The sequence below is a fragment of the Corvus moneduloides genome, chromosome 29, assembly GCF_009650955.1.
Source record: "Corvus moneduloides isolate bCorMon1 chromosome 29, bCorMon1.pri, whole genome shotgun sequence".
Lineage (NCBI taxonomy): Eukaryota > Metazoa > Chordata > Aves > Passeriformes > Corvidae > Corvus > Corvus moneduloides.
In genome coordinates this window covers 1,849,310-1,870,420 of record NC_045504.1, presented here as the reverse complement: position 1 = coordinate 1,870,420, position 21,111 = coordinate 1,849,310, and the positions used below count along the sequence as shown (strand labels likewise).

The 21,111-nt window shown below is 63.8% G+C and overlaps 2 protein-coding genes across 10 annotated transcripts; both read right to left on the bottom strand.

The window, feature by feature from the left end:
• Window positions 1-378: 378 nt before the first annotated feature.
• On the bottom strand, window positions 379-3,960 carry LOC116436209 (DNA-directed RNA polymerase II subunit RPB1-like). 7 transcript variants are annotated; one of them, XM_032093240.1, is made up of 4 exons: window positions 3,580-3,960; window positions 1,403-1,544; window positions 855-1,257; window positions 379-798 (listed from the first exon to the last, which is right to left on the bottom strand). In XM_032093240.1, exons 1-4 carry the CDS (start codon window positions 3,822-3,824, stop codon window positions 482-484), a joined length of 1,107 nt encoding a protein of 368 aa, XP_031949131.1. In that variant the 5' UTR covers window positions 3,825-3,960; the 3' UTR covers window positions 379-481. The 7 variants fall into 7 exon arrangements, with proteins under 7 accessions (XP_031949131.1, XP_031949132.1, XP_031949135.1 ...); XM_032093241.1 differs by having other exon boundaries at window positions 379-820; window positions 3,580-3,959; XM_032093244.1 differs by having other exon boundaries at window positions 379-896; window positions 1,139-1,257; window positions 3,580-3,844.
• Window positions 3,609-21,090, bottom strand: NIT1 (nitrilase 1). 3 transcript variants are annotated; one of them, XR_004236968.1, is made up of 8 exons: window positions 21,014-21,062; window positions 18,969-19,049; window positions 14,666-14,920; window positions 11,729-11,832; window positions 9,318-9,451; window positions 7,431-7,556; window positions 4,073-4,432; window positions 3,609-3,834 (listed from the first exon to the last, which is right to left on the bottom strand). XR_004236968.1 is itself a non-coding variant. In XM_032093264.1 (7 exons), the coding sequence occupies exons 3-7, from the start codon at window positions 14,914-14,916 to the stop codon at window positions 4,127-4,129; spliced, it is 921 nt and encodes a 306-aa protein (XP_031949155.1). In that variant the 5' UTR covers window positions 14,917-14,920; window positions 18,969-19,049; window positions 21,076-21,090; the 3' UTR covers window positions 3,609-4,126. The 3 variants fall into 3 exon arrangements, 2 of the variants coding, with proteins under 2 accessions (XP_031949155.1, XP_031949154.1); XM_032093264.1 differs by lacking the exon at window positions 21,014-21,062 and adding an exon at window positions 21,076-21,090 and having other exon boundaries at window positions 3,609-4,432; XM_032093263.1 differs by having other exon boundaries at window positions 3,609-4,432.
• Between the last annotated feature and the right edge of the window lie 21 nt (window positions 21,091-21,111).

Genomic DNA, 21,111 nt, shown 5'->3' with positions numbered 1-21,111 from the left:
CCTTTTCCTGGTGTTTTCCATGATTTTTTTTTCCTTTTTCCAGCCATCAAAAACAACGCCAAAAATCAAACTGGCCATTCCCACCCCCAAAATTCCCATTTTTCCACCCCAAAATTCCCGTTTTCCCTTCAAAAAATTCTCATTCCCCTCCCCCCCCCCCCCCCAACGTAACAGGGAATTTTTAATTTTTTTTTCCCATTTTCTTTGGGTTTTCCCCCATTTCCCACCCAGCTCTTGAGGGGTTCAGCTCCTTCTCCTCCCCCCATGCCCCCCCCAAATCCCTCCCATCCCAAAATTCCTCCACACTTTGGGGTCATTTCCTGGGATTTTTGTATTTTTCAAATTTCAACAGAAGGAAATTCCTCCCCTCCCCCAGGATCCCCCCAAAAAAGGGGGAATCAACCCAAAAAAAGGGAAACCCCCCCAAAAAGGGGGAATCACCCCCAAAAAAGGGGGAATCAACCCAAAAAAAGGGGCATTTTCAGGAGGAAAGAGCAGATTTGGGGCAGATTTGGGTAAAATCTGGAATTTGGGGTGCCCTAAATGACCTCCAGGAATGGGGGGAGACCCCAAAAAATGGGGGGGGACCCCAAAAGAGGGGGGGACACGTTGGGCTGTTCTGTTTTGGGGACAAAAGGGCAAATTTGGGGCTGATTTTGGCTGAATTTGGGCTGAATTGATGCGGATTTGGGGCTGAATTTGGGGCAAATTTGGGGCTGAATTTGGGTTGAATTGATGTGGATTTGGGGCTGATTTGGGACTGAATTTGGGCAGATTTGGGGCAAATTTGGGGCTGAATTGGGGCAGATTTGGGGCTGAATTTGGGCTGAATTGATGCGGATTTGGGGCTGAATTTGGGCTGAATTTGGGTTGAATTGATGTGGATTTGGGGCTGAATTGGGGCATATTTGGGGCAGATTTGGGTAAAATCTGGAATTTGGGGTGCCCTAAATGACCTCCAGGAATGGGGGAGACCCCAAAAAATGGGGGGGGACCCCAAAAGAGGGGGGGACACGTTGGGCTGTTCTGTTTTGGGGACAAAAGGGCAAATTTGGGGCTGATTTTGGCTGAATTTGGGCTGAATTGATGCGGATTTGGGGCTGATTTGGGGCTGAATTTGGGCAGATTTGGGGCTGAATTTGGGGCAAATTTGGGGCTGAATTGGGGCAGATTTGGGGCTGAATTTGGGCTGAATTGATGCGGATTTGGGGCTGAATTCAGAGCAGATTTGGGGCAGATTTGAGGCAGATTCGGGGCTGATTTGGGGCAGATTTGATGCAAATTTTAAGCAGATTAAATGCAAATTCGGGGCAGATTTAGGACCCCAAAAAGAGAGCAGGGGGGACACGTCGTCCCATTTCGTTTTAGGGCCAAAAGTGCAAATTCAGAGCAGATTTGGGGCAGATTTGGGGCTGAATTGGGCTGAATTTGGGTTGAATTGATGCGGATTTGGGGCTGAATTTGGGGCCGAATTGGGGCAGATTTGGGTTGAATTGATGTGGATTTGGGGCTGAATTGGGGCAAATTTGGGGCTGAATTTGGGGCTGATTTGGGGCAGAATTTGGGCTGAATTGGGGCAGATTTGGGGCTGATTTGAGGCAGATTTGAGGTTGATTTGGGGCAGATTTGAGGCAGATTTGGGGCTGATTTGAGGCTGATTTGATGCAGATTTGGGGCAGATTTGAGGCAGATTTGGGGCAGATTTGATGCAGATTCGGGGCAGATTCGAGGCAGACTTGATGCAAATTTAGGACCCCAAAAAGAGAGCAGAGGGGGGGGACACGTCATCCCATTTCATTTTAGGGCCGAAAGTGCAAATTGGGTGCAGATTCGGAGCGGATTTGGGGCAGATTCGGGGCTGATTTGGGGCAGATTTGAGGCAGATTTGGGGCAGATTTGATGCAGATTTGGGGCTCATTTGGGGCAGATTTGAGGCAGATTTGGGGCTCATTTGGGGCAGAATTGGGGCTGATTTGATGCAAATTTAGGACCCCAAAAAGAGAGCACAGGGGGGGGACACGTCATCCCATTTCATTTTAGGGCCAAAAGTGCAAATTGGGTGCAGATTCGGAGCAGATTTGGGGCAGATTCGGGGCTGATTTGGGGCTGAATTGGGCTGAATTTGGGGCTGATTTGAGGCAGATTTGGGGCAGATTTGAGGTTGATTTGGGGCAGATTTGGGGCAGATTTGGGGCTCATTTGGGGCAGATTTGGGGCAGATTTGAGGCAGATTCGGGGCAGATTTGAGGCAGACTTGATGCAAATTTAGGACCCCAAAAAGAGAGCGGGGGGCGGGGGGACACGTCATCCCATTTCATTTTAGGGCCAAAAGTGCAAATTGGGTGCAGATTCGGAGCGGATTCGGGGCAGATTCGAGGCTGATTTGGGGCAGATTTGAGGCAGATTTGGGGCAGATTTGATGCAGATTCGGGGCTCATTTGGGGCAGATTTGAGGCAGATTTGGGGCTCATTTGGGGCAGAATTGGGGCTGATTTGATGCAAATTTAGGACCCCAAAAAGAGAGCGGGGGGGGGGGGGACACGTCATCCCATTTCATTTTAGGGCCGAAAGTGCAAATTGGGTGCAGATTCGGAGCGGATTTGGGGCAGATTCGGGGCTGATTTGGGGCAGATTTGAGGCAGATTTGGGGCAGATTTGATGCAGATTTGGGGCTCATTTGGGGCAGATTTGAGGCAGATTTGGGGCTCATTTGGGGCAGAATTGGGGCTGATTTGATGCAAATTTAGGACCCCAAAAGAGAGCACAGGGGGGGGACACGTCATCCCATTTCATTTTAGGGCCAAAAGTGCAAATTGGGTGCAGATTCGGAGCAGATTTGGGGCAGATTCGGGGCTGATTTGGGGCTGAATTGGGCTGAATTTGGGGCTGATTTGAGGCAGATTTGGGGCAGATTTGAGGTTGATTTGGGGCAGATTTGGGGCAGATTTGGGGCTCATTTGGGGCAGATTTGGGGCAGATTTGAGGCAGATTCGGGGCAGATTTGAGGCAGACTTGATGCAAATTTAGGACCCCAAAAAGAGAGCGGGGGGCGGGGGGACACGTCATCCCATTTCATTTTAGGGCCAAAAGTGCAAATTGGGTGCAGATTCGGAGCGGATTCGGGGCAGATTCGAGGCTGATTTGGGGCAGATTTGAGGCAGATTTGGGGCAGATTTGATGCAGATTCGGGGCTCATTTGGGGCAGATTTGAGGCAGATTTGGGGCTCATTTGGGGCAGAATTGGGGCTGATTTGATGCAAATTTAGGACCCCAAAAAGAGAGCGGGGGGGGGGGGACACGTCATCCCATTTCATTTTAGGGCCGAAAGTGCAAATTGGGTGCAGATTCGGAGCGGATTTGGGGCAGATTCGGGGCTGATTTGGGGCAGATTTGAGGCAGATTTGGGGCAGATTTGATGCAGATTTGGGGCTCATTTGGGGCAGATTTGAGGCAGATTTGGGGCTCATTTGGGGCAGAATTGGGGCTGATTTGATGCAAATTTAGGACCCCAAAAAGAGAGCACAGGGGGGGGACACGTCATCCCATTTCATTTTAGGGCCAAAAGTGCAAATTGGGTGCAGATTCGGAGCAGATTTGGGGCAGATTCGGGGCTGATTTGGGGCTGAATTGGGCTGAATTTGGGGCTGATTTGAGGCAGATTTGGGGCAGATTTGAGGTTGATTTGGGGCAGATTTGGGGCAGATTTGGGGCTCATTTGGGGCAGATTTGGGGCAGATTTGAGGCAGATTCGGGGCAGATTTGAGGCAGACTTGATGCAAATTTAGGACCCCAAAAAGAGAGCGGGGGGCGGGGGGACACGTCATCCCATTTCATTTTAGGGCCAAAAGTGCAAATTGGGTGCAGATTCGGAGCGGATTCGGGGCAGATTCGAGGCTGATTTGGGGCAGATTTGAGGCAGATTTGGGGCAGATTTGATGCAGATTCGGGGCTCATTTGGGGCAGATTTGAGGCAGATTTGGGGCTCATTTGGGGCAGAATTGGGGCTGATTTGATGCAAATTTAGGACCCCAAAAAGAGAGCAGAGGGGGGGGGACACGTCATCCCATTTCATTTTAGGGCCAAAAGTGCAAATTGGGTGCAGATTCGGAGCGGATTCGGGGCAGATTCAGCCCGAAGTCGCTGCCGATGCCCCCCCGGTGCCCTCACGGTGCCCCTGTGCCCCCAGGGCCCCGTAGACGTCCCCGCGGCGGTGGCCGTGCACCGGGAGGTCCCTGCGGACCCTCTCCAGGTAGCCCAGGTCGAGCTGGGCCAGGCACAGCCCCGGCCCCTCCTGGCACTGGGCCACCACCGTGCCCCAGGGATCGGCCACCAGCGAGTGGCCGAAGGATGCCCGGCCCGCGTGGTGCCGGCCGGTCTGAGCCGCGGCCACCACGTAGCACTGGCACTCGATGGCGCGGGCACGCAGCAGCACCTGGGGGGACAGCGGCGTCACCGAGGAGACAGGGTGGGGGCACGGGGGATGGCACGGGGATGGTATGGGGGATGGCACAGGAGATGGCACTTGTGTCAGGGGACACAGGAAATGGCACAGGAGATGGCACTTTTGCCAGGGGACACTCAGTGGCACGGGACATGGCACTTGTGTCAGGGGACATGGGGACACAGGAGATGGCACGGGACATGGCACTTGTGTCAGGGGACACAGAAGATGGCACAGGAGATGGCACTTTTGCCAGGGGACACAGGAGATGGCACGGGGGATGGCACTTGTGTCAAGGGACACTCGGTGGCACGAGAGATGGCACGGGGACATGGCACTTGTGTCAGGGGACACAGGGACACTTGGCACAGGAGATGGCACGGGAGGATGGCACTTGTGTCAGAGGACACAGGGACGCTCGGTGGCACGGGAGATGGCACGGGGGATGGCACTTGTGTCAGGGGACATGTGGGACGCTCGGTGGCACAGGAGATGGCACAGGAGATGGCACAGGACATGGCACTTGTGCCAGGGGACATGTGGGGCACTCAGTGGCACAGGAGATGGCACGGGAGGATGGCACTTGTGTCAGGGGACACTTGGTGGCACGGGAGATGGCACGGGGAGATGGCACAGGGAGATGGCACGGGGAGATGGCACTTGTGTCAGGGGACACTTGGTGGCATGGGAGATGGCACAGGAGATGGCACTTGTGTCAGGGGACATGGGGACACAGGAGATGGCACGGGAGGATGGCACGGGACATGGCACTTGTGTCAGGGGACACTTGGTGGCATGGGAGATGGCACAGGAGATGGCACAGGAGATGGCACAGGACATGGCACTTGTGTCAGGGGACATGGGGACACAGGAGATGGCACGGGAGGATGGCACGGGACATGGCACTTGTGTCAGGGGACACTTGGTGGCATGGGAGATGGCACAGGAGATGGCACAGGAGATGGCACAGGACATGGCACTTGTGTCAGGGGACATGGGGACACAGGAGATGGCACGGGAGGATGGCACGGGACATGGCACTTGTGTCAGGGGACACAGGGACACAGGAGATGGCACGGGAGGATGGCACGGGACATGGCACTTGTGTCAGGGGACACAGGGACACTTGGTGGCACAGGACATGGCATGGGGGATGGCACTTGTGCCAGGGGACACAGGAGATGGCACAGGACATGGCACTTGTGTGAGGGGACACTTGGTGGCACGGGAGATGGCACAGGACATGGCACTTGTGCCAGGGGACACGGGGGGCACGGGAGGGCCTGGGCATGGCTGGACGAGCAGCTGGGGGGACACTGGGGGCACCTGGGATGTCCCCAAACCCCCTTGGAAGGGTCCCCAACCCCCTGGGAGTGTCCCCGACCCTTTGGGAATGTCCCCGACCCCCCTGGGAGTGTCCCCAACCCCCCTGGGAGTGTCCCCGACCCCCTGGGAGTGTCCCCAACCCCACTGGGAGTGTCCCCGACCCCCCTGGGATTGTCCCCAACCCCCCTGGGATTGTCCCCAACCCCACTGGGAGTGTCCCCAACCCTTTGGGAACGTCCCCGACCCCCCTGGGATTGTCCCCGACCCCCTGGGAGTGTCCCCGACCCCACTGGGATTGTCCCCGACCCCCTGGGAGTGTCCCCAACCCCACTGGGAGTGTCCCCAACCCTCCTGGGAGTGTCCCCAACCCCACTGGGAGTGTCCCCAACCCTCCTGGGATTGTCCCCAACCCCCTGGGATTGTCCCCGACCCCCTGGGATTGTCCCCAACCCCCTGGGAGTGTCCCCAACCCCACTGGGAGTGTCCCCAACCCTCCTGGGATTGTCCCCAACTCTTTGGGAGTGTCCCCAACCCTCCTGGGATTGTCCCCAACCCCCTGGGAGTGTCCCCAACCCCCCTGGGATTGTCCCCAACCCCCTGGGAGTGTCCCCAACCCCCTGGGAGTGTCCCCAACCCTCCTGGGAGTGTCCCCAACCCCCTGGGAGTGTCCCCAACCCCCCTGGGAGTGTCCCCAACCCTCCTGGAAGTGTCCCCAACCCTCCTGGAAGTGTCCCCAACCCCCCGGGGAGTGTCCCCAACCTCCTGGGAACGTCCCCAACCCTCCTGGGAGTGTCCTCAACCCTTTGCGAGTGTCCCCAACCCTCCTGGGAGTGTCCCCAACCCCCCCCCATGGTGTCCCCAGCCCCCTCCCAGGCTGTCCCCAGCCCCCCCCCCCGCGTGTCCCCAACCCCCTCCGGGTGTCCCCAACCCCCTCCCCGGGTGTCCCCAGCCCCCCCCAGGGTGTCCCCAGCCCCCCCAGGCTGTCCCCAGCCCCCCGTGGGTGTCCCCAGCCCCCCCCCGGGTGTCCCCAACCCCCTCCCAGAGTGTCCCCAGCCCCCCCAGGCTGTCCCCAGCCCCCCGTGGGTGTCCCCAGCCCCCCGTGGGTGTCCCCAACCCCCCGTGGGTGTCCCCAGCCCCCTCCCAGGGTGTTCCCAACCCCCCCCGGGTGTCCCCAACCCCCTCCCCGAGTGTCCCCAACCCCCTCCCAGGCTGTCCCCAGCCCCCCAGGCTGTCCCCAGCCCCCTCCCAGGCTGTCCCCAGCCCCCCGTGGGTGTCCCCAGCCCCCTCCCAGAGTGTCCCCAGCCCCCTCCCAGGCTGTCCCCAGTCCCCTCCCAGGGTGTCCCCAGTCCCCCAGGGTGTCCCCAGCCCCCCCCCGGGTGTCCCCAACCCCCTCCCAGGGTGTCCCCAGCCCCCCGTGGGTGTCCCCAGCCCCCCCCCGGGTGTCCCCAACCCCCTCCCAGAGTGTCCCCAGCCCCCCCCGGGTGTCCCCAACCCCCTCCCAGAGTGTCCCCAGCCCCCTCCCAGGGTGTCCCCAGTCCCCCAGGGTGTCCCCAGCCCCCTCCCAGGCTGTCCCCAGCCCCCTCACAGGCTGTCCCCAGCCCCCTCCCAGAGTGTCCCCAGCCCCCCAGGGTGTCCCCAGCCCCCTCCCAGGGTGTCCCCTCACCTCCCAGTGCGCGGCTCCGGTGGGGACGGTGAAGGCCGAGGGGAAGGTCAGGATTTGGGCGCCGGCCCCGCGCAGGGCCTGGGCCAGCTCCGGGAAGCGCAGGTCATAGCACACGGCCAGGCCCAGCTAGGGGGACACGGGGGTCAGCGAGAGCAGGGGACACCCGGGGACACCTGGGGACAGCCCTGGGGACAGCCCTGGGGACAGCCTGGGGACACCTGGGGACACCTGGAGATACCCGGGGACACCTGGGGACAGCCCTGGGACACCTGGGGACAGCCCTGGGACAGCTGGGACAGCCTGGGGACACCTGGGGATACCCGGGGACACCTGGGGACAGCCCTGGGACAGCCAGGGACAGCCCTGGGACAGCCTGGGGATACCCAGGGACACCCGGGGACAGCCCTGGGACAGCCTGGGGATACCCAGGGACAGCCGGGGACAGCCGGGGACAGCCGGGGACAGCCCTGGGACAGCCCTGGGACAGCCGGGGACAGCCCTGGGACAGCCCTGGGACACCTGGGACAGCCTGGGGACACCTGGGGATACCCGGGGACACCCTGGGGACAGCCCTGGGACAGCCCTGGGACACCCGGGGACAGCCCTGGGACAGCCTGGGGATGCCCAGGGACACCCGGGGACACCCGGGGACAGCCCTGGGACAGCCCTGGGACAGCCAGGGACACCCGGGGACAGCCCTGGGACAGCCCTGGGGATACCCGGGGACAGCCCGGGGACAGCCCTGGGGATACCCGGGGACAGCCCGGGGACAGCCTGGGGACACCCGGGGACACTCAGGGACAGCCCTGGGGACAGCGCTGGGACAGCTGGGACAGCCAGGGGACACCTGGGGATACCCAGGGACACCTGGGGACAGCCCTGGGACAGCCAGGGACCGTCAGGGACATCTGGGGACAGTCGGGGACAGCCTGGGGACAGCCAGGGACAGCCAGGAGACAGCTGGGACAGCCTGGGGACAGCTGGAGACACCTGGGGATACCTGGGGACACTCAGGGCCAGGGCTGTACCTTGTCCACGGGGTTGGTGAAGGAGCTCTCCCACAGGGACACCCGGGGGACACTCAGGGACACCCGGGGACACTCAGGGGACACTCAGGGACCCTTGGGGACACCTGGGGACACCTGGGGACACTCAGGGACACCCAGGGACCCCTGGGGACACTCGGGGACACCCAGGAACACTCAGGGACCCCTGGGGACACTCAGGGACACCCAGGGACCCCTGGGGACACTCGGAGACACTCAGGGACACCCAGGAACACTCAGGGACCCCTGGGGACACTCGGAGACACTCAGGGACACCTGGGGACACTCAGGGACACTCAGGAACACTCAGGGACCCCTGGGGACACTCGGAGACACTCAGGGACATTCAGGAACACTCAGGGACCCCTGGGGACACTCAGGGACACCCAGGGACCCCTGGGGACACTCGGAGACACTCAGGGACATTCAGGAATACTCAGGGACCCCTGGGGACACTCAGGGACACCCAGGGACCCCTGGGGACACTCGGAGACACTCAGGGACATTCAGGAACACTCAGGGACCCCTGGGGACACTCGGAGACACTCAGGGACATTCAGGAACACTCAGGGACCCCTGGGGACACTCGGAGACACTCAGGGACACCTGGGGACACTCAGGGACCCCTGGGGACACTCGGAGACACTCAGGGACACCTGGGGACACTCAGGGACCCCTGGGGACACTCAGGGACACTCAGGAACACTCAGGGACCCCTGGGGACACTCGGAGACACTCAGGGACACTCAGGGACATTCAGGAACACTCAGGGACCCCTGGGGACACTCAGGGACCCCTGGGGACACTTGGGGACACTCAGGGACACGTGGCAGGGCCGTACCTTGCCCACGGGGGTGTCAATGGGCGGCAGCAGCTCCCGGCCGGGGTTGGTGAAGGAGCTCTCCCGCAGGGCCGGGCCCCCCGGCAGCTCCGCGTCAAACAGGTGCAGCTTGCGGTAGGCGGCCACCAGCCGGCCTGGGGACACGGAGGGGACATCCAGGGGACATGGAGGGGACACGGACGGGGGTGGGAGTGCTGGGGACACGGAGGGGACATCCAGGGGACATGGAGGGGACACGGACGGGGGTGGGAGTGTTGGGGACACGGAGGGGACATCCAGGGGACATGGAGGGGACAGCCCAGGGGGTGGGAGTGCTGGGGACACGGAGGGGACATCCAGGGGACATGGAGGGGACACGGACGGGGGTGGGAGTGCTGGGGACACGGAGGGGACATCCAGGGGACATGGAGGGGACAGCCCAGGGGGTGGGAGTGTTGGGGACACGGAGGGGACATCCAGGGGACATGGAGGGGACAGCCCAGGGGGTGGGAGTGCTGGGGACACGGAGGGGACATCCAGGGGACATGGAGGGGACACGGACGGGGGTGGGAGTGCTGGGGACACGGAGGGGACATCCAGGGAACATGGAGGGGACAGCCCAGGGGGTGGGAGTGTTGGGACATGGAGGGGACATCCAGGGGACATGGAGGGGACAGCCCAGGGGGTGGGAGTGCTGGGGACACGGAGGGGACATCCAGGGGACATGGAGGGGACACGGACGGGGGTGGGAGTGCTGGGGACACGGAGGGGCCATCCAGGGGACATGGAGGGGACACGGACGGGGGTGGGAGTCTTGGGGACACGGAGGGGACATCCAGGGGACATGGAGGGGACAGCCCAGGGGGTGGGAGTGTTGGGGACACGGAGGGGACATCCAGGGGACATGGAGGGGACAGCCCAGGGGGTGGGAGTGTTGGGGACACGGAGGGGACATCCAGGGGACATGGAGGGGACACGGAGGGGGTGGGAGTGTTGGGGACACGGAGGGGATATCCAGGGGACATGGAGGGGACACGGACGGGGGTGGGAGTGTTGGGGACACGGAGGGGACATCCAGGGGACATGGAGGGGACACGGACGGGGGTGGGAGTCTTGGGGACACGGAGGGGACATCCAGGGGACATGGAGGGGACACGGAGGGGGTGGGAGTCTTGGGGACACGGAGGGGACATCCAGGGGACATGGAGGGGACACGGAGGGGGGTGGGAGTGTTGGGGACACGGAGGGGACATCCAGGGGACATGGAGGGGACACGGACGGGGGTGGGAGTGTTGGGGACACGGAGGGGACATCCAGGGGACATGGAGGGGACACGGAGGGGGGTGGGAGTGTTGGGGACACGGAGGGGACATCCAGGGGACATGGAGGGGACACGGAGGGGGTGGGAGTGTTGGGGACACGGAGGGGACATCCAGGGGACATGGAGGGGACACGGAGGGGACATGGAGGGGACAGCCTGGGGGGGTGGGAGTGCTGGGACATGGAGGGGACATGGAGGGGACATGGAGGGGACATGGAGGGGACATGGAGGGGACAGCCCAGGGGGTGGGAGTGCTGGGGACATGGAGGGGACATGGGGACATCAGGAGGGTCAGGGATGTTGGGGACACAGGGACTGGGGACACAGAGGTGACACGGGGCTGACACGGGGGTGACACGGGGATATGCAGGGGTCAGGAATGTTGGGGACGCACGGATTGGGGGGACACAGGGACATCAGGAGGGTCAGGAGCGTCGGGGACACGGGGCTGACACAGGGGTGACAAGGGGACACAGGGACATCAGGAAGGTCAGGAATGTTGGGGACACGGATTGGGGACACAGAGATGACACAGGGGTGACACAGGGGTGACACGGGGTGACACGGGGGTGACACGGGGCTGACAGAGTGACACAGGGGTGACACGGGGTGACACGGGGGTGACACGGGGGTGACACGGGGTGACACGGGGGTGACACAGGACTGACACGGGGGTGATGCGGGGGTGACACAGGGGTGACAGGGCTGACATGGGGCTGACACAGGGGTGACATGGGGGTGACACGGGGCTGACAGAGTGACACAGGGGTGACACGGGGGTGACACGGGGTGACACGGGGTGACACGGGGCTGACAGAGTGACACAGGGGTGACACGGGGCTGACACGGGGCTGACACGGGGTGACACAGGGCTGACAGAGTGACACAGGGGTGACACGGGGGTGACACGGGGGTGACACGGGGCTGACAGAGTGACACAGGGGTGACACGGGGCTGACACGGGGCTGACACGGGGTGACACAGGGCTGACAGAGTGACACAGGGGTGACACAGGGGTGACACGGGGGTGACACAGGGGTGACACGGGGTGACACGGGGGTGACACAGGGTGACACAAGGTGACGCGGGGGCCGGCAGCGCCGTGTCCCACCGGAGCTGTCCAGCAGGAGGTGACAGTTGTAGATGCGGCCGGTGCTGTCCCAGTCGTGGCCGCGCTCGTGGAAGCCCCCGAGGGAGAGCCACACCTCGCATTCCCTGCGGACACATGCACGTGGCACGTCCGGCCCTGGCCCTGGCCCCATCCCTGTCCTTGTCCCCATATCCCATCCCTGTCCCTGCTCCCTGTCCCCATCCCTGCTCCCCATCCTCATCCCTGTCCCCATCCCCGTTTTTGTCCCATCCCTGCTTGCTGTCCCCGTATCCCATCCCCGTCCTTGTCCCCATCTCTTCCCTGTCCCCATATCCCATCCCTGTCCCCATCCCCGTATCCCACCCCTGCTCCCTGTCCCCATCCCTATCCCCATCCCTATCCTTCTCCCCATATCCCACCCCTACTCCCCGTCCCTGTCCCCATCCCTGCACCCTGTCCCCATATCCCATCCCTGTCCCCATCCCTGCACCCTGTCCCCAACCCTGCTCCCTGTCCCCATCCCTATCCTTGTCTCCACATCCCATCCCTGTCCCCATCCCTGTATCCCACCCCTGCTCCCTGTCCCCATCCCTATCCTTGTCTCCACATCCCATCCCTGTCCCCATCCCTGTATCCCACCCCTGCTCCGTCCCCATCCCTGTCCCCATCCCTGTATCCCACCCCTGCTCCGTCCCCATCCCTGTCCCCATCCCTGTCCTTGTCCCCATATCCCATCCCTGCTCCCCATCCCCATCCCTGTCCTTGTCCCCATATCCCATCCCCATATCCCCATCCCTGTCCTTGTCCCCATATCCCATCCCTGCTCCCCATCCCCATCCCTGTCCTTGTCCCCATATCCCATCCCCATATCCCCATCCCTGTCCTTGTCCCCATCCCTGTCCTTGTCCCCATATCCCATCCCCGTCCCCATCCCTGTCCCCATCCCTGTCCTTGTCCCCATATCCCATCCCCATATCCCCATCCCTGTCCTTGTCCCCATCCCTGTCCTTGTCCCCATATCCCATCCCCATATCCCCATCCCTGTCCTTGTCCCCATCCCTGTCCTTGTCTCCATATCCCATCCCCGTCCCCATCCCTGTCCCCATCCCTGTCCTTGTCCCCATATCCCATCCCCATATCCCCATCTCTGTCCTTGTCCTTGTCTCCATATCCCATCCCCATATCCCCATCCCTGTCCCTGTCCCCATCCCTGTCCTTGTCCCCATATCCCATCCCTGCTCCCCATCCCTGTCCCCATCCCTGTCCCTGTCCCCATATCCCATCCCCGTCCCCATCCCTGTCCCCATATCCCATCCCTGCTCCCCATCCCCATCCCTGTCCCCATCCCTATCCTTGTCCCCATATCCCATCCCCTGCCCCCATCCCTGTCCCCATCCCTGTCCCTGTCCCCATATCCCATCCCCTGTCCCCATCCCTGCTCCCCGTCCCCATCCCTGCTCCCCATCCCTGTCCCCACCCCAATCCGAGGGATGGAGCTGAGCACAAGGACAGGGACAGGAATTCGGGGGAGGGGACAGGGACAGGAGGGGGGCCAGGGATGGAAACAGGCACGGGGGACAAGGGTGGGCACAGGGATGGGCACAGGGACAGGGGTGGCATCAGGAACAGAGGCAGCTGGGAACAGGAGGTGGCTCAGGAACAGGGACAGCAGGGACTGAGCTGGACAACGAGGACACGGCTGGGGACAAGGACACGGCTCTGAACAGGTCTGGGTGTCCCCAGGTGTCCCCTGGCACCTCCAACGTGCCCAGGTGTCCCCTGGCACCTCCAGCATCCCCAGGTGTCCCTTGGCACCCCCAGGTGTCCCCTGGCACCTCCAGCATCCCCAGGTGTCCCTTGGCACCCCCAGGTGTCCCCTGGCACCTCCAGGCATCCCCAGGTATCCCCAGGTCCCCTCTGGTGTCCCCAGGTGTCCCTTTGCATCCCCGGGTGTCCCCTGGCACCCCCAACATCCCCAGGTATCCCCAGGTCCCCTCTGGTGTCCCCAGGTGTCCCCTGGCACCCCCACCGTCCCCAGGTGTCCCTTTGCATCCCCAGGTGTCCCCTGGCATCCCCAGGTGTCCCTTGGCACCCCCAATGTCTCCAGCTTTCCCTTGGCATCCCCAGCATTCCCAGGTGTCCTTTGGCACCCCCAGCATCCCCAGGTGTCCCCTGGCTTCCCCTGGTGTCCCTTAGCACCCCCAATGTCCCCAGGTGTCCCCCAACGTCCCCAGGTGTCCCCTGGCACCCCCAATGTCCCCTGGCACCCCCAATGTCCCCAGGTGTCCCCTGGCACCTGCAATGTCTCCAGCTGTCCCTTGGCACCCACAGCATTCCCAGGTGTCCGCAGCTGTCCCTTGGCACCTCCAGCATCTCCAGATGTCCCCGGGTGTCCCCAGGTGTCCCTTGGCACCTCCAGCATCCCCAGGTGTCCCCTGGCATCCCCTGGTGTCCCTTAGCACCCCCAATGTCCCCAGGTGTCTCCCAACGTCCCCAGGTGTCCCCTGGCACCCCCAATGTCCCCAGGTGTCCCCAGGTGGCCCAGGTGTCCCCTGGCACCCCCAATGTCCCCAGGTGTCCCCCAGCACCCCCAGGTGTCCCTTGGCACCCCCAATGTCTCCAGCTGTCCCCTGGCACCCCCAGGGGTCCCCGGGTGTCCCAGGCGTCCCCTGGCACCCCCAGCCATCCCCAGGTGTCCCCTGGCACCCCCAATGTCCCCAGGTGTCCCCCAGCACCCCCAGGTGTCCCTTGGCACCCCCAACGTCCCCAGGTGTCCCCCAGCACCCCCAGGTGTCCCTTGGCACCCCCAATGTCTCCAGCTGTCCCCTGGCACCCCCAATGTCCCCAGGTGTCCCCCAGCACCCCCAGGTGTCCCCTGGCACCCCCAGCTGTCCCCAGGTGCCCCAGGTGTCCCCTGGCACCCCCAGCCATCCCCAGGTGCCCCAGGTGTGCCCGTACCTGGCCAGCTGCCGGTAGCGCCCCACGATGTCCCCGTCGAGGGGCTCTGCCAGCGCCAGGCTCTGCTGGGGACTGTCCCCGATGAAGTCGAAGCCCTCGGGCAGGAACACGGCCCGTGCCCCCCGCGCCGCCGCCTGCCGCACCAGCGCCGCGCACTGCCGCCAGTTGTGCTCCTTGTCCGCCGTCGATGTCACCTGTGCCACCGCCACCACCCCCCCCGGGCACAGCGCCGGGCACGGGGACACCGCCATGGCACTGCGGGGAGGGGACACCGTGGGGGACCTCAGAGGGGACAGGGGCACTGCGGGGAGGGGACATTGGGGACCTTAGAGGGGACAGGGGCACTGCGGGGAGGGGACATTGGGGGACCTTAGAGGGGACAGGGGCACTGCGGGGAGGGGACATTGGGGGGGACCTCAGAGGGGACAGGGGCACTGCGGGGAGGGGACACCGTGGGGGACCTCAGAGGGGACAGGGGCACTGCGGGGAGGGGACATTGGGGGACCTCAGAGGGACAGGGGCACTGCGGGGAGGGGACATTGGGGACCTCAGAGGGGACAGGGGCACTGCGGGGAGGGGACATTGGGGGACCTCAGAGGGGATAGGGGCACTGCGGGGAGGGGACATTGGGGGACCTCAGAGGGGACAGGGGCACTGCGGGGAGGGGACACTGGGGACCTCAGAGGGGACAGGGGCACTGCGGGGAGGGGACATTGGGGGACCTCAGAGGGGATAGGGGCACTGCGGGGAGGGGACACTGGGGGACCTCAGAGGGGACAGGGGCACTGCGGGGAGGGGACACCGTGGGGGACCTCAGAGGGGACAGGGGCACGGCGGGGAGGGGACACCGTGGGGGACCTCAGAGGGGACAGGGGCACTGCGGGGAGGGGACATTGGGGGACCTCAGAGGGGACAGGGGCACTGCGGGGAGGGGACATTGGGGACCTTAGAGGGGACAGGGGCACTGCGGGGAGGGGACATTGGGGGACCTCAGAGGGGACAGGGGCACTGTGGGGAGGGGACACTGGGGGACCTTAGAGGGGACAGGGGCACTGCGGGGAGGGGACATTGGGGGGGACCTCAGAGGGGACAGGGGCACGGCGGGGAGGGGACATTGGGGGACCTCAGAGGGGACAGGGGCACTGCGGGGAGGGGACACTGGGGGACCTCAGAGGGGACAGGGGCACGGCGGGGAGGGGACATTGGGGGGGACCTCAGAGGGGACAGGGGCACTGTGGGGAGGGGACATTGGGGGGGACCTCAGAGGGGACAGGGGCACTGTGGGGAGGGGACATTGGGGGACCTTAGAGGGGACAGGGGCACTGCGGGGAGGGGACATTGGGGGACCTCAGAGGGGACAGGGGCACTGCGGGGAGGGGACACTGGGGGACCTTAGAGGGGACAGGGGCACTGCGGGGAGGGGACATTGGGGGGGACCTCAGAGGGGACAGGGGCACTGCGGGGAGGGGACATTGGGGGACCTCAGAGGGACAGGGGCACTGCGGGGAGGGGACATTGGGGCACCTCAGAGGGGACAGGGGCACTGCGGGGAGGGGACACCGTGGGGCACCTCAGAGGGGACAGGGGCACTGCGGGGAGGGGACATTGGGGACCTCAGAGGGGACAGGGGCACTGCGGGGAGGGGACATTGGGGGACCTCAGAGGGGACAGGGGCACTGCGGGGAGGGGACATTGGGGGGGACCTCAGAGGGGACAGGGGCACTGCGGGGAGGGGACATTGGGGGACCTTAGAGGGGACAGGGGCACTGCGGGGAGGGGACATTGGGGGGGACCTCAGAGGGGACAGGGGCACTGCGGGGAGGGGACATTGGGGGGCACCTCAGAGGGGACAGGGGCACTGCGGGGAGGGGACACTGGGGGACCTTAGAGGGGACAGGGGCACTGCGGGGAGGGGACATTGGGGGGGACCTCAGAGGGGACAGGGGCACTGCGGGGAGAGGACACCGTGGGGGACCTCAGAGGGGACAGGGGCACTGCGGGGAGGGGACATTGGGGGGACCTCAGAGGGGACAGGGGCACTGCGGGGAGGGGACATTGGGGGGGACCTCAGAGGGGACAAGGGCACTGCGGGGAGGGGACATTGGGGGACCTCAGAGGGGACAGGGGACACTGCGGGGAGGGGACATTGGGGGGGACCTTAGAGGGGACAGGGGCACTGCGGGGAGGGGACACCGTGGGGGGACCTTAGAGGGGACAGGGGCACTGCGGGGAGGGGACACCGTGGGGGACCTCAGAGGGGACAGGGGCACTGCGGGGAGGGGACATTGGGGGACCTTAGAGGGGACAGGGGCACTGCGGGGAGGGGACATTGGGGGACCTTAGAGGGGACAGGGACACTGCGGGGAGGGGACATTGGGGGGGACCTTAGAGGGGACAGGGGCACTGCGGGGAGGGGACACTGGGGGACCTCAGAGGGGACAGGGGCACTGCGGGGAGGGGACACTGGGGGACCTCAGAGGGGACAGGGGCACTGCGGGGAGGGGACATTGGGGGACCTCAGAGGGGACCGGGACACTGCGGGGAGGGGACATTGGGGGGGACCTCAGAGGGGACAGGGGCACTGCGGGGAGGGGACATTGGGGGACCTCAGAGGGGACAGGGACACTGCGGGGAGGGGACATTGGGGGACCTTAGAGGGGACAGGGACACTGCGGGGAGGGGACATTGGGGGACCTTAGAGGGGACAGGGACACTGCAGGGAGGGGACATTGGGGGGGACCTCAGAGGGGACAAGGGCACTGCGGGGAGGGGACATTGGGGGACCTCAGAGGGGACAGGGGCACTGCGGGGAGGGGACATTGGGGGGGACCTCAGAGGGGACAGGGGCACTGCGGGGAGGGGACATTGGGGGACCTCAGAGGGGACAGGGGCACTGCGGGGAGGGGACACTGGGGGACCTCAGAGGGGACAGGGGCACTGCGGGGAGGGGACATTGGGGACCTCAGAGGGGACAGGGGCACTGCGGGGAGGGGACACTGGGGGACCTCAGAGGGGACAGGGGCACTGCGGGGAGGGGACACCGTGGGGGACCTCAGAGGGACAGGGGCACTGCGGGGAGGGGACATTGGGGGACCTCAGAGGGGACAGGGGCACTGCGGGGAGGGGACATTGGGGGGGACCTCAGAGGGGACAGGGGCACTGCGGGGAGGGGACATTGGGGGGGACCTCAGAGGGGACAGGGGCACTGCGGGGAGGGGACATTGGGGGACCTCAGAGGGGACAGGGGCACTGCGGGGAGGGGACACCGTGGGGCACCTCAGAGGGACTGGGGGACACTGCTGTCCTTGGGGACACCGTGGAGCACCTCAGAGGGACTGGGGGACACTGCTGTCCTTGGGGACACCGTGGAGCACCTCAGAGGGACCAGGGACACTGCTGTCCTTGGGGACATCACTGTGGCCATGGGGTTGTGGGGAGGGGACACTGTGGGGCACCTCAGAGGGACTGGGGACACCGCCATGGCCTTGGGGACATCATGGGGGACCTCAGAGGGACTGGGGACACTGCGGGGAGGGGACACTGTGGGAGACCTCAGAGGGGACAGGGAGACATTGCTGGGCCTGGGGACACTGCCATGGCTATGGGGCTGTGGGGATGGGCCACCATGGGGCACCTCAGAGGGACTGGGGACACCACTGTGGCCAGGGCCACCATGGGGCACCTCAGAGGGACTGGGGACACCGCCATGGCCTTGGGGACACCGTGGGGCACCTCAGAGGGACCGGAGGTCATCGCCCCGGGACTGGGACATGTGACACCCATGGGGTCACCTCAAAGGGACTGAAGTCACTCCGGGGGGGGGGTCACTGCACAGGGACTGGGGGTCACCCCATGGGGTCTGGGGTCACCCTGGGGTCACCCCACAGGGACTGTGACACCCATGGGGTCACCCTGGCGTCACCCCACAGGGACTGTGACACCCACAGGGTCACTCCAGGGTCACCCCACAGGGACTGTGACACCCACAGGGTCACCCCAAAAGGACTGGGGTCACCCCAAAGGGACTGTGACACCCACAGGGTCACTCCAGGGTCACCGCACAGGGACTGTGACACCCCTGGGGACACCCCAAAAGGACTGGGGTCACCCCACAGGGACTGTGACACCCACAGGGTCACCCCAAAAGGACTGGGGTCACCCCACAGGGACTGTGACACCCACAGGGTCACCCCAAAAGGACTGGGGTCACCCCTGGGAACAGGAGCACCCCCGTGTCACCCCCTGGGTCCCCCCCCGGGGTATTTAGGGTCTCCCCCCGGGTGTTTTTGGGGTCCCCCGGTACCTGCCCGCGGTGCTGGAGCTCTGGGGGGCTCTGGGGGCTCTCGGGGGGCAGCGCAGGAGGGCCCGGGGGGCCACCCTCAGCCTGGGGGGACACCCCAAATTGGGGAGGGGTCACACGGCTCCCCACCCCCCCCAAGCTGCCCCAAACACCCCCAAAACTGCCCCAAATTTGACTCCAAAATACCCCGGCCCCCCAAAATTGCCCCCAACCCCCCCTCCCACCCCGAACTGGTCCCAGACCCCCCCCAGGCTGCCACAAACACCCCTCAAAGTGCCCCAATTTGGATCCCAAAGCACCCCAAATAGCCCCCAGACTGCCCCAAACACCCCCAAAACTGCCCCAAACACCCCTCAGACCCCCAAAACTGCCCCAGTTCGGATCCCAAAGTACCCCAGGCATCCCAAAACTGCCCCAAACACCCCCAAACTGCCCCAAATTCCCCCAAAAACCCCCTCAGACCCCCAAAACTGCCCCAGTTCGGATCCCAAAGTACCCCAGGCATCCCAAAACTGCCCCAAACACCCCCAAAACTGCCCCAAATTCCCCCAAAACTGCCCCAAACACCCCCTCAGACCCCCAAAACTGCCCCAGTTCGGATCCCAAAGTACCCCAGGCATCCCAAAACTGCCCCAAACACCCCCAAAACTGCCCCAAATTCCCCCAAAACTGCCCCAAACACCCCCCAGACCCCCAAAACTGCCCCAGTTCGGATCCCAAAGTACCCCAGGCATCCCAAAACTGCCCCAAACACCCCCAAAACTGCCCCAGTTCGGATCCCAAAGTACCCCAAACACCCCCAAACTGCCCCAAACACCCCCCAGACCCCCAAAACTGCCCCAGTTCGGATCCCAAAGTACTCCAGGCATCCCAAAACTGCCCCAAATACCCCCAAAACTGCCCCAAACATCCCCAAACTGCCCCAAACACCCCCAAAACTGCCCCAAACACCCCCCAGACCCCCAAAACTGCCCCAAATACCCCCAAAACTGCCCCAAATTCCCCCCAAACACCCCCTCAGACCCCCAAAACTGCCCCAGTTCGGATCCCAAAGTACCCCAAGTATCCCAAAACTGCCCCAAATACCCCCAAAACTGCCCCAAATTCCCCCAAAACTGCCCCAAACACCCCCAAAACTGCCCCAATTTAGATCCCAAACCACCCCAAGCACCCGCAACCCCCCTCAAACCACCCCCAGCCCCCCCAAAACTGCCCCAAACACCCCCAAACTGCCCCAAACACCCCCAAAACTGCCCCAGACACCCCAAACTGCCCCAATTTGGATCCCAAAGCACCCCAAACACCCCCAAAAGTGCCCCAATTTGGATCCCAAAGTAGCCCAGGCATCCCAAAACTGCCCCAAACACCCCCAAAACGGCCCCAAACCCCCCCCCCCGACCCCCAAAACTGCCCTAATTTGGATCCCAAAGTACCCCAAACACCCCCAAAACTGCCCCAAATACCCCAAACTGATCCAATTTGGATCCCAAAGTACCCCAGGCATCACAAAACTGCCCCAAATACCCCCAAACACCCCAAAACTACCTCAATTCAGATCCCACACCACCCCAAGCACCCGCAAAGCCCCTCAAACCACCCCCAGCCCCCCCAAAACTGCCCCAAACACCCCCCCAGACCCCCAAAACTGCCCCAGTTCGGATCCCAAAGTACCCCAAACACCCCCAAAACTGCCCCAAATACCCCCAAACTGCCCCAAACAGACCCAATTTGGATCCCAAAGTACCCCAGGCATCCCAAAACTGCCCCAAACACCCCCAAACTGCCCCAAACACCCCAAAACTACCTCAATTCAGATCCCACACCACCCCAAGCACCCGCAAAGCCCCTCAAACCACCCCCAGCCCCCCCAAAACTGCCCCAACCCCCTTAAAAACGACCCCCAGCCCCCCCCCCAAACCACCCTGAAACCCCCCCTCCCAATCACCCCCCCCACGGGCCTCCAACCCCCAAACCCCCCGCCAGCCCCAAAACCTCTCCTCCCGCTCCACTTTTCCCCGTTTTCCCCGTTTTTAGCCCCATTCCCTCACATTCCCCGCCGGAGGCAGCGCGGGCAAAGTCCCCCCCCCCCCCCCTCCCTCCTCGCCCTCACCCAAGATGGCGCCGGCTCCGCCTCACCCGAGTCCAA

Coding starts and splice junctions, on each gene's coding strand:
- NIT1 (XM_032093263.1), bottom strand. Junction 11,833..14,665: donor CGCTACCGGCAGCTGGCCAG/GTACGGGCACAC, acceptor ATGTGTCCGCAG/GGAATGCGAGGTGTGGCTCT. Junction 7,557..9,317: donor TTGACACCCCCGTGGGCAAG/GTACGGCCCTGC, acceptor GTGTCCCCCTAG/CTGGGCCTGGCCGTGTGCTA.
- LOC116436209 (XM_032093238.1), bottom strand. CDS start 1,788: ATGACGTGTCCCCCCCCTCTGCTCTCTTTTTGGGGTCCTAAATTTGCA. Junction 1,239..1,303: donor GTCCTAAATCTGCCCCGAAT/TTGCATTTAATC, acceptor ATCTGCCTCAAA/TCTGCCCCAAATCTGCTCTG.